Here is a 19,429-nt window from a genome sequence, read left to right as displayed (position 1 = left end):
ATTAGAAGATATTTGATGAATTAAAAAACATTAATGATTGCTACAGCTCCGGCTTAATTCAGGACCACCAACTTTCAGCTTAAGTTCAACGAAATTAAAAACAATGAGAAACTAATAATCCAGCATTAGTAGATTTGATTCGGTATAATATATTTTAATATTAGTTTTAGGAACTCGAAAGTGCAGACTGATATATTTAATATAAATATAAATTATAAATGTATACCATGTTAACACAATAATTTTATGAATGCGTTCTCTTTCCAGGAAAACGTTGTACCTAGTTATCGAAACTTGATTAATGTTTTTTTCCCTGACAAATATCATATTCAAATATCCTGTTTGACCTTTTACAGTCGGTGATATTAAATTACATTTATCGAATAATAACAGCAATAATTTATTGCCCAGTTTTTTTAGTATAATTTTTTTCTAGCACATTATATTATTATACTAGCAGGTTCTCCGAACGGGTAAGCATAAAAAAAACGATTACACCGTTTTCTTGGAATATCCATTATCAGTGCATTACCGTACGTTACTAGAGAACTATATGTTATACACAATTATTTGTCTTCGGAACCATTGGTGCGTTAAATGATATTAAATAAGATCTTCATATGAATATACGTTAATTATGAAATCAAGCGTGGGCATCTAGATTTCGTTAGAAAATATACAGCTGCAGTAGCTAGAAAAATAGTACAAATCAAATTGCTCAAGGTCCTTGACCCAGATACAACACCCATTTATTTTTCGTTTGAAATTTGGTATAAAATGGCTCTTTTTTTTCTACGATGATTTTTCTTCTATGATTGGCAATCAACTTGTATTTGTTCGAATCAAGTATTTTGAACGTATCTCAAAATATAAACACAAAATTTCAGTTTAACGCAATTATGAATTTAGCAACTCGGCGGCTGTTGGCGAATATAAGGCGCATCGGATAGGCAAAATGGCTACACTAACGTTAGCAAAACTCTTCAATGGCCTAACCGACCACCAGGGCAAGTGATATTATAAAAAGACATAGAGTCTGCACTTGTCTTCTTATTCTTTGCTTGCTAAAATCATAATACCGCATATGCGTTTTAAAAAAGACAAATGATAATTGTTTTGAAAAAAAAAATTCGAAAAACTGTCAGTGTGCAACACAGTAATAATTTTTTTTCAAATTGTATGGGCGCTTGTAAGACACGATTCGATATGAGTTTTGCATACTTCGGATGACTGTTCGCCCAAGTCTATTGCCACACTTTGACGACCACCTGGTATACATTACGATTTTTTTTTTTTACTCGTGTCGCTTTTGAAATGCTTGTCGTGCGATATTATGAACCTGCATAGGTGTGTTGTTATTATTATTATTCGATAACAGATTTGCATTTTATGCTGAGACACGTCTTGGCGGCACCGTGTGCGATCCACAGTCTACATAAATATGAATTATTCGGAAAAACCCGAGACGAACACACCGGCAAACCGCTAACGAGTCACGCTTGTGGAGCACCTCTCTAACAACCGAGTGGTTGTACCGAGTACACAAATATATACCAATTCGTGGCAACGGTTTGGCGGTATTCAAATAATTCATAAACTATATAAGTTTAGCTTGTTTTTGCGGTATCGGTGAACATGTCTCGCAGCAAAACTCGCGTTACGATAATAATGTATTTATATTATATTATAACGGAGACGGTGAATAACAATCGGTGAATATCTCTTAGTAATGGAACGGGTAAAAGATTTGCAAAACCAACAATAATTTCGTGTTTGTGCACCGAATCTGCCGACAATATAATATGCCATTATCGTCGTGGCATGTGACGACAAGACAATCAATTGTATTTTTTCCTAAAGGCGAAAAATCAACATCACCAGGTTAGTGAGACGATGCTGGTTGCTGGTATTACTTATTGTATACATTATGGCGTACACGTGGAAAATATAGGCAATCGGGAATTAACGGACCGTAAAAGGCCCAGGAAGAGCTTTTACTTATACATTACGCTTGTCAGCTTTTCAGAAAATTCAACGGGTCTCATTATTTCCGTAAAAATCGATTAAATTTTGTGAACCGTAACCGCCTGTTAAAAAAATTCTAATAATAACAACAGTGTCGAAATAATATAAATTTGTTCTAACCTTACCAAAATACTACCAACAGTAAACTTTTCGTTCAATGTTTCTAGCAAATTAAAATTCTAAAAATTATTAATAAAATAACCGGACCAATAAATATACTGCATGACTGCATAACTACTGCATGAATTCTATGGTCAATGTACATTTTTAAAAACAATGAAGCAGTCAAACAGGTTATAAAGTTAAACACGTTAGCAATTTAACACCAAGCCAATGGAAGTTAAAAACTTTTAAACTAAATGAACGTGAGGTCGGTTTCTAGTCTCAAGTTTGGTGTTGAATGATTAATTGACTTTCCTTACTTCAGTTCCTTGGACTTTTAACTTCATGTGATCTTCTCGCGTTGTCTTCCCGTCCTTTCTTTTTTTCCAGCAATATCCGTCGCGTCGGTACCGCACCTTTTTCCTGCTGTACAATAACATCGAACCGCTTTTCGGTCTGAAACATAAAAACTTTATTGAATTTGATATTATTCACAGAAAAAACAATACAAATTTAAACTACAAACCATCTTCTCATCAAACCAACTCTCAATTTTAAGTCAAAATATAATTTCTATAGCTTCAAAAATGCCAATACAGTAGGGTTGGGGCATATTAGCGACATAGCATATTATTGAGGCGGGGAAGTCAAAGGTCTACAGGAATTATTAAAACTGAAAGTGATAAAATCACTTTTAAATAAACGCTTTGATAATAAACTGTAGATGGTAGGATTTAAAATGTCTATGAAAGCATTGTGATGACAATAATGTGCTTAAAATTGTATTTTTAGAGATCAATATATACATCAATATATCGTCAGTCTATAATAATTTATTGCCGTTGTTTCTTATACATATTATATTGTAATTAACATCATAATGGAATTATATTTAAAAAAATTGTTGACTGAATATTTAATTTCTCAAGTAGTATTTTTTCGAGCGTTATTTAAAGACAAACTTTCATTATCACCTAGCACAAGTTTAGCTTTTAGAGGGTGTTGCAATATTGTTATCAAATAACTTAAATGATGTATATTTTGTATTGTTTCAATCAAGTTATTATTAATAATATGTAGAAATATATATATATAGCCACTGTTACCAAAACTACTAAGTATTATAAGTATTTTCGGCAACATTAGCAAATATATTAGTTAATTAAATTTGAAATTTTATCTAGGTGGGCCTTTTTAATCCGAAAGTTTTGTAAATAGTAGTTTATGAAGAAAAATATGGTACGCATACAAAATGTAGTACGATATATAAACATATCCGTTCATATTTATGAGCTAGCAAAAAAAAGGCACGCGAGAAAATAGTACTCATGAAAAATATTAAATTACATAAGCAACATTAAAAATGCCATCTGTTTTTGAAATGAGTACAAATGAATACGGAATACCACATTTTATTACTAGGTTACCTACCGAATATAAGTTATTGCCGTCAGCGGTATACACCTATTAGCCTTAAAAATATAGGTGTACTAAATTTTGTTTGTAAATAAATAAAATTATAAAACTAAATTTGTACTTTTTGGTACGTAGAACGTTGGATAAATGCTCTCTTAATGTATTAATTACTTCAATATTTTTTTAATTATATGCTAAAAATGTTTAAAATGCAATACCAATTCATATGTACCATAAAATGTAATTTGTTAAATTCATAATCACTATGGCATTCTAAAAGTACCTGTTTATTATTATAAAGTTGTAATTATTCTGTCTATAGACATTTTAAACATGGCAGGTTTTTATATATTATATATTAGGTTAGTTTATCAGCCATGTTAGAATTTTATGATTACTCATTTTTGACACGATTGATTTATATTTAAATTAAAAATATTTGCTAAAAAAGTTATTAAAAATTCAAAGTTAAACGAAAAAAGTAATCAAATTCATAAATTTATAATAATTAAGAATTTCAAATTTGATCGATTTTCTCTTTCAGTACTTATTGTTGTACTTAAGACATTTTGACTTGGTGTTGTATTTTTAAAGACTTATAAATATTAGGATCCATCGATTCGTGTAAATTCAGTTTTAGAGAATGTCATCCTTTATGCATACTTTTTTAAGAAATATTGTTTTTAATGATTAATAACCAAGTGACACGAGTCAAAAATGGTTATATTTTTGTACTCTGTATCTAAATGAAAATATTTTTCTGATATTCTATTTCATTGTCTTTATCCATCTGATAGACATCTATCCTTTTTCTCTTTTCTGAAATTGTCTAGTGTCATTAAAAGAATCATTTCATTTAACCTGGAGGCTGACTTTGTAATTTTATTTTATTTGACATTTTTTTTTTTTTTAGTTTTTATTTCGTATAAATTCTTAAAATTAATAAATTGTTATGGAAAATCTATTATATTTTTTTGTACAGTATTAAATATCAGATAAATAATCAAATCTTATAATTATTACTAAAACATAATACTGTAATTATATGGTACTTAAACGTTGATTCAATTTGTTATCAATTGTGTATTAATAATAAATATAAAAACTATAAAAAACACAAGATTAAATCTTCAAACCGTTTTTTTAACCACAGTTAATTTTTAAAGGTCTGCGTGCTTTACGAATCGTATTTGGGTCATGCCATTAAGCTCTATTTTATTATGATTATTAAAAACATATGGTAGTACCTCGCGAGCATTTTCGAGATTCCCATCAGCCAATTTTAACATTTGACTTATCGATTTTTAACCTTTGTACAAGAATTTGTCTGTGACTCTTACTAAAAAAGCACCCGGTTAACGCCAGGGTATATGCATTTATACACACACAAAAACAAAACTTCAAACGTTTTGTTTTTATATCTTATGCAAAGGTGTATTTCAGTTGCCAATGTTAAGCATAAAAGTAATACCGCATTTCTAACGTTTTTTTTTAGGCGTTTGAAATTTATTCAGAATAAGTAGGCATACGTAAATTACACTTATCGTTTGAAACTCAAAGATAAATTGGAAAAGCCTATTCATATATACCACCAACTGTAATCATTGTTCTTAACTGTAACTGACAACAATGATAACAGGTGGTGGTATATAAAAGCATTACAAATTTTAATGACATTTGTGTATACACATTAATTTGTGTGCATAAAAACCTATACTACATCAGTCATGCTATTACTTTCAAAAGAGACATATTTTCCATTAAGAAAAATAAGCACACGCCTATGGCCTCCAAATTAAAAAGTTACTTACTTTACTTCACACTCGTTTTATTTCAAAATAACAACTACAATCTATATTTTTATTTTTGTGAATTATTAAAAAAAAACCTGCAGTGTGAATACAGTTCAAAACTTTACAACATAGCTGCTACCCTTTTAAAAGAATTCGGTATTATTATAAATTGGAGTAGTTCCTAGTAGTATCTAGTATTAAAATAATAAATAGAGAAAAACATTTGGGGAGATATTTATTTAATTTATGAGAAGGAGCAGCCCTAAAGAGATTTTGTCTTATGTCTAAATTAGGCACTGACATTCAGACTAATAAACGTAGGAAGGAAAATGTATTGCTCTAGAATACAACAATGCGCTGCTAATTGGCTAACTTTTAGTATGCAACTACTTATAGAAAATGGCTAAAAAATGTATTTTCTTTTTCTCTTTTCTATTGCACTCACTTTCGATTCTAGTCATTTCTCCTCTCTTTCCTAGCATCCCAAATCACAGACTTTATACTTTCTTGCACAATAAGCATATTAATTATACACATGACAATAATTAAAATAAAAATGTTTCAAACATTTTATCATTAAGGTTTAAAATTTATTTGAATTAATTTTACTTAAAAATTATAAAAGTCGTGTATATGCTTTCATATATATGTCATTTCACCGTCATCTATGTCAGTATATACAGTTATTTGAATATTCTTGAACATATTTTTCAAGCTCTTCTGCCTTGGCGGTGCCAATCCAATTATTCGTCTATTCTAAAACTTTTCAATCAAGAGTCCAAAGGAAACCTGGAAACGTCAATACCACTCGCAAACTTGATTTCAAAACTTTTCGCGGCTTTGTTGTTATCATCGTACGCACTACAAAACGGAACCACTCAACGATTACACTTTTACCGTATAGTTGTTAGCTATTCAAGACTAATTGAATAAAATCCAAGTATAATTATTAGATACCATTCAGTTTATTAAGAAAAGCAAAAGAAGAATAATTACCATGAGCCAACAATTTCTTTCTTCATTTGCCGTTACCGAAATAATTATTATGGTACAATATGGTACTTGAGTCAATTGTTTTGATGACATTTTAAATTAAAATAATTCTAATTGGGTATCTTTAAAAAGCCACCTGAGCCAAAGTATATTATAAACTTTTTATCAATCTGACATATTTTAAATAACTTAATATTTCGATGTGTAAGCCTTGGTAACACAAATACATAAACATGTATACAATTTTATTTAAACATAAATCAAAATAGTATTAGCTAAAATACTTTGAAATGGGTAATTTTCTAAGAGACCAAAAGTAAAATACATTTTTTCTAAATCAATAACAATTTTTATCAGAACAGTTATTTTTAATGCAGGATTATTGAACGAACTTTGTTTGCTGTCAAACAAAATCGACCATTGAAGTGACAAAGTTTTCGTTGCTCTAATGTCAACTGTTTGACATCTGAAACTCGTTTAATTAATATTATTCGATGCGAAGGAATTCAATATCTATACCGTTTAGCTCTCAAACTATCGAAGCTCCAAGTATAAATGTACAAAATAGTGAATACTGTTTTACTTGTATTTGATATCAGAAACAAAATAAACTTTATATATCGTTTGTCTGTTATTAATATTCAGTAGCTTGAAATTAACAATGAAGAAATGTTTCGAACCCTTTAGTATTTTACCGGTGTTTACACAGACAAGAAAATAATGTCTGTCGTTAAAATGTCAATATTAAATTCATTATACCATAAATACAAAAATATCCTTAATTTATTTAAAAAAAAAATCAAAGTAGTGAAAGGGTTGATTCCAGACACATTTAGTATACCAATAAAAATGTTTTTAGTAAAAGTATTTTGGATAAAATAATTTCTTGCTAAGAGAAACAAAATGTATGTGTGCCAAATGGTTGCTATTCAAGTTATTAGCTCTTGAAACTAAATCCTAACATTTTTTTGGCGGTTTAATGTTGATTTTACAAAAAATAAACAACTTTTCTTGATGTAAACCGCTTAGAAATGATTTAATAGAATGTCATTGAATTAAGTCCTTTATTAAAGGAACGCTTTCATGTGGTATAATTTAATGTTATTTTTAAGCTCCAATCAATACAATAAAATATTATGCGTTCAAGGCTGTTGAGTTACTAAACCCTTTTAGTTCCATGTAACTCGTTTAATAACTAATCTAATTAGAATAACTATTGTGCAGAACAATGTATTGTTACAATGGAACAATTTTGTGTAGAATCCGGATTAAGACAAGGTGGTGCACTATTCTTTGTATTATTATTCATTATAAAATTCAAGTATGTAGTCAGAAAACAGCTTGAAATTCAAAAAAACTCTCAAATCACATAGTTACATATGTAGATGGCATTTAATATTGAAGCAGAGTCAGAAACAAACTTAAAAGCGACAATACTGGATCTTATAGAAAACATTAAAGAAGACACGGGTTTAATATTCAACGAAAGTAAAACATTGTACACGATATGATCACGTAGAGACTACAACCAAACGGAATTAATAGCAGAGCAGAAAAAGTTACTTCTGTGTATTATAGCTATATAATCAGTAAATAAGATATTCAAGAAAAAAGAATCGCCTTAATCTCATACAGATTCGTAGTAGTACCAACACGTTATATTTATTTAATTCGTTTTGTGAAGAATTATTTTTGCTTTTATGTTTTACTCATAAAAAAGGTGATAGATTTTCAATGATGTGCGTTTCTATATATAGTATAGTATATGTAGAACCACTGGACCGACTTGTTTTTAATCAGTACCAACATGGATCAGAAATTATGCAAGCTACAAGCATTATACTATACAAATTAAAATATATACTATATACTATAGAAATGTTGTAACTTTATTTACTGTTAGATGAAGTTGTTATAAATAAATACTTATAGGACTCCCTGCAACGTTCAAAGACGACACATGATAATTATTAATAATGATATCCCAACAACATTTATGTAACCATAATTTTACACTATCAGTATAAACAAATGAAATTATGAATAATATATTTATAACAGAAAAAGGGTATAGATTAAGCACTGAAAACATTTGTTACATAACCATCGTTAAACCTGTGACTGATTTATCTATTTTATTATTGTGACAGGCATAATTCAAGTCAATCTAATGGAACTATACTAGATGACCGCCTCATGGATCTTATTTGTCCATAAAGTATTAGTTTGTTATAAAAGTTAATTATAAATTAACCGCTGTCGGGGAAAACATGGTTAATCTAGAGTGGCGATTGGCTGTTTACCCTAACCCTTTACTTAGGTCAGGTACATCGTGTCGTGTCGTTTTTCAAAGAAATGTGATCAAGTCAATTATTAAACGATCTGATAATGTCCAACAGAGTAACAAAGTGACGGATCAGACGTGGTAACGCTTGTTTATCATTTTTAATATTCGTCTGTGGACAACTCGACAGGGCATTCTTTGAGGATTTAAATTGTTTATGTGCTTATACACGCATAAACTTCAGTTTCCCATGTTATACATAAATGTATGGTGCTGAATTCAGAAATCCTATGCGAGTGATACATGTGTAATGTGCACATATCGTAGACATTATTAATACTGAGTCGTATTTGAAGTGAAAAACAGCATTGTTAAAAAATGGTCAAGTCGAATCGAAACATTATTGAAACACTTATTATGTATGGCTCTTATATACTAGATAACCGTGGTCTCTATCCAACAATAGTTCTAAAATAGAAGAAACATTTTGTTTTAAATGAGAAATTTAAAAATTTCAAATATTTTTGTTGTTCAATGTAAACTCTGTAAATTAAAAGTCACAATAATTATTTTCTTTTTAGATGTCTACGCTAATCCAACAGAAATAGTGTACTGTGTGTTTTCCGTAAGGACATTTTAACGTAAACAAAATCTTTCACAACAACAAAAATAAACTAAAAAAATAAAATCGATGGACTCGTGACTAGGTATAAGAGATCATGGAAAACGAATCGTATCTCCAGAGACATGAAAATACTTTTTCTGCCACAATTCCAAACAGATCCTAGGTGTCAAATACTAAATAAAATCGGTTGCAATAAGTTTTTTTTTAAATTAAATTACATTTTTTTAAATAACATTTACATCTGTACATACAAAATATACAATAAGAAAATATGCTAAAAATGTAATAAATGACTTGTAGACTATGAGTAGGGAAGCTATCCAGTGATAGGACCCTATGACAGGTTTCGGCTAGAAATTAAACTGTAGCATTACAATTTAGGAGGTCTCGACACCAACGTCTTTAAAGACGACGAGGGGGGTTGCAATATGTTAACGGTCAAAAATTACTATTTTTATAGTATAGTATAGTACAGTACAGATTAACTGAAGTTTAAATTTACCGAATGAAATACACATATATTGTGCACACCACCGAATCTGTTCTTACTATAACGCTATATTATACAAAAACAACTTAAGTATTCCCATGATGTAATTTCCAAGTTTTTTTTCCACTTTTTGTAATTATTAAAAAATAACTATGAACGATAAATGATCGTTTAAAATCTTTTACAGATACATTTTTAGTTATCTAAGTTCAGCACTGTTTCTAAAAATATATAGTTAATGCGTTTCCAATAATATAAGTTTTTCAAGTCAAGTCTCGTGCGATTTTGTCTCATTGCTCTACCATGTCATTGCCATAGTACGCTATTGATTTCACCTAGTTCTTTTGAGTTCATCTACTTACTTGCGTTTCGTTCGACGTTATATTCTTATTTCGAGTTAGCCGACATAATAAAACTTACCTGACTTTCACTTCTTTTGACTGCCATTCGCCGTGTCTTTCGAAGTTGATTAGTATAGCAGCGATTTCCTGAAACAAACAAATTGTATTTATAAATCATAATAATGGATATTGTGACGTACCATATACATTTAAATCACAAAGACTAAAATCAAATTTTAAATATTATCAACAAGTACTCATTAAGATTTTGTTTATCTTGTTTCCAAACCATTTTATTGTAAAAAATAATACAAACAAATACGCGTAGAGAACTTAAGTATTAACATATTCAATGTATTTGTAAGTAAAACAAAAAAAATATTATGTCTTGTTAGGTTAAAATTTACTGTGTATATAGCTCCTAAAAGCAAAGAACAAAGACAACAACTTGAACTCCTCTCTAGAGAAAAGGGTAGATGGGTTTTATGGTGTTGGTTAATAACCAAACAAACTTTAGATAGTTTTTAATGAAGTTTGAGCAGTTGTTTTAAAGTTAAAAAACTCGGAAACGTTCAACCATCTATATCATTTAGTTTTGTTATTGTTAACGCAGCATAATGTACAATTTGATGCTGTAACCCTATCATCATAAACGCCTCGAAAAGTGTAAACTATTAGCAGGGGATATGTACAGTATAAACAATGTGTGGGTAGTCTCTATTCGACGGTAAATATTATCACTATAAGTTAGGCTACAATGTATTATAACGTATCGAACGTATCGCGTTGGAGCGGAATGGCAGATAATAATAGAAAATTATTCACAGCACTTGCAAATATTATCAAATCGTGCAAAACCGATATATATATTTACAAATTGTGACATAGCTAAATTGTGTATGACAAACACCGCGTGTAAACTGACAAACGTGTTCGGTGAAATTGTCTTTACCCGTATTGCATTTCGTACAGCGCCAGTTAAGGTACAAGATAAAATTATCAGTTGTGCAATGGTTAACTTGTCAAATTCAAAACATCTTTCGACAACCGGAAACCGCTGACTGAACTCGCATTATTTGGTGTAGACAGACATAATATTTGATGTTATTCATACATATTTAATGATCACTCGGTACCTATATAATATATCCACCCACTCAAGATTAAGTTGATCTCGACAAGTAAGATGATAATTCGGTGGCCGTCAAATTCTATACATATGATAGAAATGTATGATTAATATATGCATATTATTAATTACCTTTTCAGAAAACAACACTAAACATTGAGACGTCTAGTCGTGTTTGTCATCTAATACACTGTAATATTATGTAAATAACATTTAATTCAATTACACCAATGGTCTTTGACTTATTGTACGTTTTTGAGGTGACTGCAAAACAAAAACAAAGCAAACAGCAAATCGGATAAAGTGCCTTTTATTCGGCTAGAAAAATCTGGGAATCGATTCAGACAAACGGCTAAATAATATCAAATAGGGTTGTCCTGCATACTCTACACGGATAATCATTATTAAACAAAGGCGCAGATTTAAGTCTCTATCAATTGTGGAAAAAAAAATTAATAAAATAACTTAATGTAACTAAGCGTTTTCCAAAATATAAATATGTTTTTTTTTTCGGTACAACCAAATTATAACTATGTAACAAATAATCGATATATAGATTAAATGAAAATTAATTTAATCCGTGGTTGCTAAAAGTCAAAAATAATAAGTTGTAAAATTATTTAAAAATATTAAAATTTAATTCAGTCATTATAACCACTTATTTGTAAAGTTATATACTAAAAATGATGTATGAACTAGGCTTGTTCTATTTTATAACTAATTTTAACTTGCTCGAATCGAATTTAACACTATTACTTTTTGTACTAGTGCCGTACATTAAAAATACACTACATGAAACAAGATCAATACATACCAAGTTCTAGTGAAGAGAAAAAAAAAAAATTATTTTTTTAACTTATAAAAGACTTATAAAGTTTTACTGTCGAATGATATTATAAATAGCTTAATTTAATTGTTTCTATAACGTTCAGCATAAAGTCGACAATAACTTGAACGCATCGCCTTTAGGTACTTGAGTGTGATTAAATAAACTATAAAAAAAAAACATCAGGCGTTTAAACCAGTAAGCTCGTTTTCTAAACCTTCGTCATAGGCTCGAGGATGGTATATATATATATATATATATGTATTATTATTATACAGCAAAAAAAAAAATGTGTTTACCATTGTCGTTGCATTGCCTTGCCACCGTAGCGTTGCAGTTATTAACTGTTAAATAAGGAAAATTAACACAGTAATAAATTATATAAAAACCACTGTCTGAGCTCTGTGTGAAAGTAATAAAATACACTAGCTCCGTGCTATGGCACTAGGGGAAGGGGAGGGGAGGGGTCACGATGCATTTCATAGGGATTATATGCCTGTGTGTGTGTGTGTGTGTGCGGTGTGCACTATGAAAAGAAGAGGAGAATGTCCACCACTGTAGTACACTGTACAGTATATTAACTAAACCGAGATAGGGTGTGTTTAGGTCAGCCTGCCATTCTGCTTTTGGATAAATTTGTCCAACGGCCAAAACATGTTTTCATCTGACACGCGCCATTTATCGTCGTTTTAAACCCATTTACTTTACATCCGGACAGTGAACTTTGATTAAACTTTTTTTATATATATATATATATAAATTAAAACGTCTATCTGGAAATAAACGGAATTATTAGCTGTTTGATAATTATTACCTGTTCACAGCTGTTAACAATAATTAAGTATTCCAAAAAAAAATATTACATGCAATGTTACATGTAAATACATTTTTATAGCGTTTTATTTATTGTGTGTACTCGTTATAGTAACGTTGTTGATAAAAAAAATCTCTCAACTAGTATATTTTTTTCTGTAAGAAACTCGTTTTGCTTTACGGGTGTTCCCTTTAAGAAAATAACGTTTTCCTAATAAAAGTAGTTTTTCTGAGTAACTATAGTCCGTTTAATATGCCACGACTGTTATGCAGGTTGTCAAAAAAATACACCATTCTTTTTTTTTTACATTTTTTACCGTTTGAATTCTCAAAGACATTTTGTGGAAATACAATTATTTTTAAACGGTATGACAGCGTTAAAAACCCTGTTACTAGCTTTTTAACTTTGACGTCGACTTTTTTATACACATAAATATTCAATAATGGAAGTGTTGTATGTACTGATGTTGCGTCAGGATACTTTTTATGTTGTTAATTTTGAGAGTCAGAAAAGCTGACTTTAAGTAGTTAGCCGAAGTTTCAACGAGACTAAAAAAGTTTTTTAACTATCAATGGTTTATTCATGTTTTTAATATAATTAACGGCACTTTATATGCATCATGCTTTTGTGACTTGTAAATACAATACATATTTTTGACCATTGGATAATTAATTCTGGATATATTGTAATATTTCAAATAATTATTAATTAGACAAACGTATCGTTATACACGCAAAGGAGCATTTAAAGTTATATTGAATTGAACAACAGCTATTGTTTTGGTAAAAAAAAGTAATGTATTTTTAATTTTTATGTAGGTAAATACAAATGATTTTTAGAATTTGAATTAATAATATTGAAAACGTATAATTAAATATCTTTTTTTTTTTTGGTTGTTTAAATTTATTTAATTGGCTGTATCATCTAAGGTTTTATTTTAATAATCTAGATGTCTATACCTGTACAGAAAAGTGTGGTACAGCGCAAACGAATTTTTTTTTTAATATTTTTTTTTCTATTTTGCACTGTTTGGGTACGGATATTTTTTGTTTCTTTTCATCCATACTTATATTTTTCCAACTACATGAAATACTAGCTCACGAGAACCCTCTCGTTTTACACCCGATAAAACACGGCATGCACCGAAACCGCACACAAATATTCATTACACATTTTCCTAGGTCGGATAATAAATTGCACCTGGACTAACGCATACGCTTATACAATTATATTTCATATGCGACTACTATATATACATTGTATAATATAGAAATACGACTTGTTATTCTAGCGTCTAAAACGGCCTCGTATAATGAACGTTCGTTTATAATAATATCGTTAAGGGGCGAGGTGCTAAGAAAGGAAAGACTCAAAATAGATCCTATTAAAATCGCGTTTTAGCATACAAGTATCACGCCGTGCCGTTCGTTTGCGTTTCCAACGGATTAAACGCGATAATTATTATACATTGTTCGGATTAAGCATAAAAAATAAAATAAAAATTGTGCGTGTTTTTTTTTTTATAAGACGGATTACACAAGCAAACCCATTGTCGTGTCAGACTTGTATACAAAATAATAACAATAACAATATAATGGCCGTTAGGATCCGGAACACACAGTGATATTAAAGAGCTCGCAGACGTCTGGAGCTCGTTCAAGATATTTAAATGAGATGCATCTATCATTGTCACTGACCATAACGTGCCATGGCTCGTGTGCACTGTCGTTTACTGCATCTGCAACGTTTACATTCAAACGGTTGCGTTGGGCTAAATCAATGGTGTATTAACACTGGTCAGGTAAGCTTATACATATTTCTAACAGATATAAACGACGTACACGAAACTGAATAGAGATATTATTATAGAAATATTATTTGCTAAAAAAAAATCAGCAACACTAATACAGCTGTTGTCATACACGTTAAACAAATATCGTTAAGAGGTCGGTACATTTCTATTGCCTGTCAAAGACAACAACAATAGTTTTTAGCAAGATTACATTTATAATATTTGTATATACATTTAAACGAATAATTTAGATTATAAATGTAAGCGGAAAATCCGATAGAGCAAAATTAATAAGATAAACATAATTGAACTTTACACACGATCGATATATATTATTTAATGAAAGTTACATTGTAACAATTAAAATTATTCATGTTAACATATTTTATGTATAACATTTTAAAAGGTAGCACAATCACATTTTTATTTAAACCCATTAATTCTAGCATTGATTATAGACATATTATACACACACACACATATATATATTAATTACATTTTTCAATACCAATAACTTTGGCGGTACGAATTTGAATTAGGCAATATTGTTCCCCCTATAGTATGCCAAATGTTAATTTATCATTTCGACATTTAATGTATTTTTGTAAAAAAAACTTTTTGATACCTATATCTAAAAAAACATTGTTAGGAGTTTTGAATAGGAAAACACGATACTTGTGTTTCCCTAACAAGATATACCTACTTACTTAACACTTTTTTTTTATAGTAGTTATTTGTACGGTTATCAAATAACTTACTTAATTATTACCCCAATCTATGATAAGGTTTCGGTGCAATAACCGGTCAACTAAACTTTTTCAAAAAGTATTTTTGTAATTTTTTAAAATTTATCTACAGGTTTCCTTTTTTTATGTTTAGAAGTTATAATTTTTATGAGAATTTGCATGTTTTATATAGGTATACACGATACATGTATTTTAAAATATCTATAGAGACTTTCCCAAAACGTAAGCAACGCATAATAATGATTATTGAGTAGATAATTCTTTAGTATTCGTCTCTGTTTTTTTTTTTGAGAAAACATTTTTTAAGGACTAGTTTATTTGCTTTTGTCATCAGATAAACAGATAATAAAAGATATAATATTTGATCTAACCTTATTGCTGTAGAATAAAATGTTAGGAAGTGCATAATAATATTTTAAAATAAAGTAATAAAAGATATAATATAATAAAAATAACAAAGTAATAAGTAATAATATCGAAATTCCTAGTAAATAACCTTAGGCGGTATTTTGACCGAATAGAAAAACTTCAAAAGGATAAAAATTAATATCTCTATATATTAAAAATATTTCTGTTATTTCCCATATTTTTTGCTGATGCAAACTCAATTCTTTTTATATTTTATACCAATGGAATGCTAGATATTTAGAAAAACCAATAATGTTAGGTTAAAACAGAATTTTTATAATTTTTTTTTGAAATCCAATCTTCTGGCGGGGTACAATAATATAACTTATAGACCCTATTAGCCTAGTTTACCGTTTTAGTTTCGAACAAAATAATGCATCAAAATATGTTGAAATATGTATACTACTACGATTGTATATTTTGATAACAAGTTGGAAATAAATAAGACCGGCGGCCAAGTTAAACAACGCTATCATGCCTCCTTCCTTTCCGGATGCAAGAACTTGGCACCACAGCTGTAGTAATCAGAAAACCATTATAATTTCCTTACCTGTCCAATGGCGAAACTACGCAATATATCACACTGCTCTCAATAGAGATGCCAAAAATGTAGGCTAAATTACTAACAAATACAGTAAAACCATAAAAAAATGGAGTACGCCAAATTCGATTTTGGCCCTTAAAGCGGTAAATACTCAGATAATATGTAATTTGGTATGGCTTATACAAAAATTGTAGATGACCTGATGTAGATGTATTATAACTTGAGGCGTGAAAAATACTAGACAAATTGTTTGTGTCCCGAAGCCAGGTAGAGCCAAATATAATTACAATTACTATTTGTGTATCCTATATCTTAGAGGCAATTGAAAAAGATCAGAGCTGGTTATGTTAATTAATCTTATGTTTTGTCACACTTGGTGTTTACACCAAGCAAGAGTTTATCATAAAAATATAATAATATATCTTAAAAAACTCTATTCAACTTATACAATTATATATAAGCTTTAAATTATGTGTGTACACCTTTAAGTGCTGACTTATCTTTTGTTACGTATTCAGTTTGAGAGTTTATACAAATACATATATAAAACAATAACAACTTTAAAACTAGACATATAAAAATATTCAAATACGCCTTACTTTTTAAAATAAAAGTATTGATTTTAATGATTCAATATTTTTCATAACTTTTCGGAAGCCAAAAAAAAAAAAAATTTATACATCTTACAATTTGAGTTACCATTTATTAAATGATTGAAAATGTTTCTGTCGGCTCCCATTTATTTCTTTTCAAAAGGCTTTTATATAATATTTTTATTGCACAAAGCCATTTATTAATTTTAGCCCTAGCCTTTAATGTCCTCACGTTTCCAAACCCAGCCTTACCTACAATAGGTAAGGTAGGTAAAACGCAGATTTCATCGTGTATAATACAATAAAGAAAATTATTTTTTATTTACATAACTGGTTTTGGCATCAAAGGCCTTTGTCTAACATGTTTACATGGTTATAGTTTCTCAATATTTCCTAAAGAAATCAAAACTGAAAATACTTTATATTTTATTATCGAGGTTTTGGTTTTTAACGAATGTTTAGAAATATTTGTTAGCAGTTTGTCCGTTGTCTAAGATAGGGTGATGCTTGTTTTTTCTACGTATGTTCTACAGTCGAAGGATCTTCTTTAGCTCTTCGTTAGTCGAGCTAATTACCATTGTATCCCACTGTTATTAGCCATAGCTTCATCGCTATTAGTTTTTGAAAAGTAAAACCTAACCGTGTAATTTTTTTCTTCCATGTAAATTTAGAATAGGTTTAATAAAATATTTGTTTTTAACTTTTATCTTTATCAATTATATCTCAAAAATTATTCCGTTATATTTTAAAACGTTTTTACTTTTATATATAATAATAATAGGGGTATACAATTTTTAAAAACTGCAATTTTTTTTATCTAAATTTTTCATGTAATATAATTTGACTATGGTGTTTTAAGGTATTCGTTAATTACAATAGGTAAACATTTTTTTTAAAAATAAATTAAATGATTTAAAAGAACAATTAGTATTGGGATGCTATAGTAACTCGAGCGACAACTGACGTTAAACGTTTTGTGCGACTAACGAAGGGCAAGTCATTAAATATAATAATTGTTGCATGTCTAATTTTCAGTCAGTTTAAAATCGTCTCTTGTTTTTAATTGTAAGAATTTATTTTGCGCAGCTGGGTCTTTTCGCCAATTTACTGTTAACCAACTTATTTGAACACAGACGGAGTAGTTGAAAGCTCTCTCTCTCTCTCTTTGACGCTGGTTTCTTCATATTGTAAGTGCTCCTAATCAAATAAGCTGGCATATTTAATAGGTAAAATATAATATAATAACGGGAAGCGCGACACATAAATCAGCTCGGTTTCACGAAATAGGTACCTACCTAAAAGTTTATCGAGTACAAAGGATCTTTTTGTCTCTGTACTCTTGCACACAAAGCGTTGGTTGTACACAGCTTGAGTATAAAGTTACACATATATACAGTGTGTGTGGTCGGCACCTATACGATAAAACGTCGGTGTTGCTTCCAGACGGTGTTATATTATTACTATTATTATCGTTACTATTATATGAATAATTGTATTTTGCGTTCAACCGCTTTCATCTCGAACACCTTTTACACTCGATAAAACGACGGTAGATAAAACCGTAATTATTATTACTCGTAGGACGGTATGCACACATCCATTTTGGTATTCATCAAACGAACATCGTAGGTCCCGGGTTTTGGCAGGAATAAGATAATAATATATTTATATAATATTACACAAAACGCTTTCCGCGGATGGAAAATTTCTGGCAAAAGCTAAAAACTCCAACGGCGAGAGCTTGAACAATCAAATGCGATTAAAAAGCCATTACAAACAAAATATATTTCCCACCGTAATGGTTCCCACCGTATATTCCCACCATATGTAATAATATAATGTGCGATGGTCGCCGTTCAGATAACAAAATATAGTGATATGAATTTCTTAAACGAGAAATGGGATTTGTATTAATTATCGCGTTGACCTACTGACTTTCGAAAAGTGCCAATAAATCAATGGAGATAGTATCAATCAGGATTTTCGTTCTTGGGTTCCCAGTGTTCTCACTATTTTCCAATAGGATAAAACATGACAAATGACCTTTAACTCGATCGAACGTTATTGTTTCGAAATCAAAACGATAATTACTTTAAAACCAATTTAATGAAATTCAAGAGATCGCCGAATAAAGTATGTTTTCCTGTAATTATGAGTTTTGAGATTAAACGGTTTTTTTTCAGTGCATTCTACGTGCAATAATTTTCGATTAAAATATTGTTTTTAATATTGTTTTTCCTCGCTGCGGTTCTTTACTAAAACTGGTTGAAAGCATTCCACGCTATTCGGTTGTTTTGTATGAAGTAACTAAATATTATGTTGTAAAAGTGTGAATAACGGTGAAAAATTAAATAATACACAGCACTCGCGGGTATTATTATACCCGAACCGATGCATATTGTATTATGATATATTTAAATAGGATCTTATAGTGTACAGTGTAAATCGGAAAGTTATCGATGCGAACTGGGAAACGATAATATAAGTATATAGTACTTGATATAGTAT

The 19,429-nt window shown here is 29.7% G+C and overlaps 1 protein-coding gene across 1 annotated transcript in view; it reads right to left on the bottom strand.

Moving 5' to 3' along the window:
* Positions 1-19,429, bottom strand: part of LOC126844911 (calmodulin-binding transcription activator 1-like) — a 70,440-nt gene that overhangs the window by 24,614 nt on the left and 26,397 nt on the right. The window contains exons 4-5 of the mRNA XM_050583397.1: positions 10,149-10,216; positions 2,448-2,583 (exon numbers count right to left, since the gene is read on the bottom strand). Coding sequence (XP_050439354.1) covers positions 2,448-2,583; positions 10,149-10,216 — 204 coding nt within the window. The remainder of the gene's footprint in view (positions 1-2,447; positions 2,584-10,148; positions 10,217-19,429) is intronic.

The sequence above is a fragment of the Adelges cooleyi genome, unplaced genomic scaffold, assembly GCF_023614345.1.
Source record: "Adelges cooleyi isolate 19-005CV unplaced genomic scaffold, UGA_ACOO_1.1 ACOO_flye_CR_arks_rails_tigmint_CR_PRNA_651, whole genome shotgun sequence".
Taxonomy (NCBI): Eukaryota; Metazoa; Arthropoda; class Insecta; order Hemiptera; family Adelgidae; genus Adelges; species Adelges cooleyi.
The sequence above is the reverse complement of the archived record's forward strand: the minus strand, read 5'-3'. Positions and strand labels throughout refer to the sequence as shown.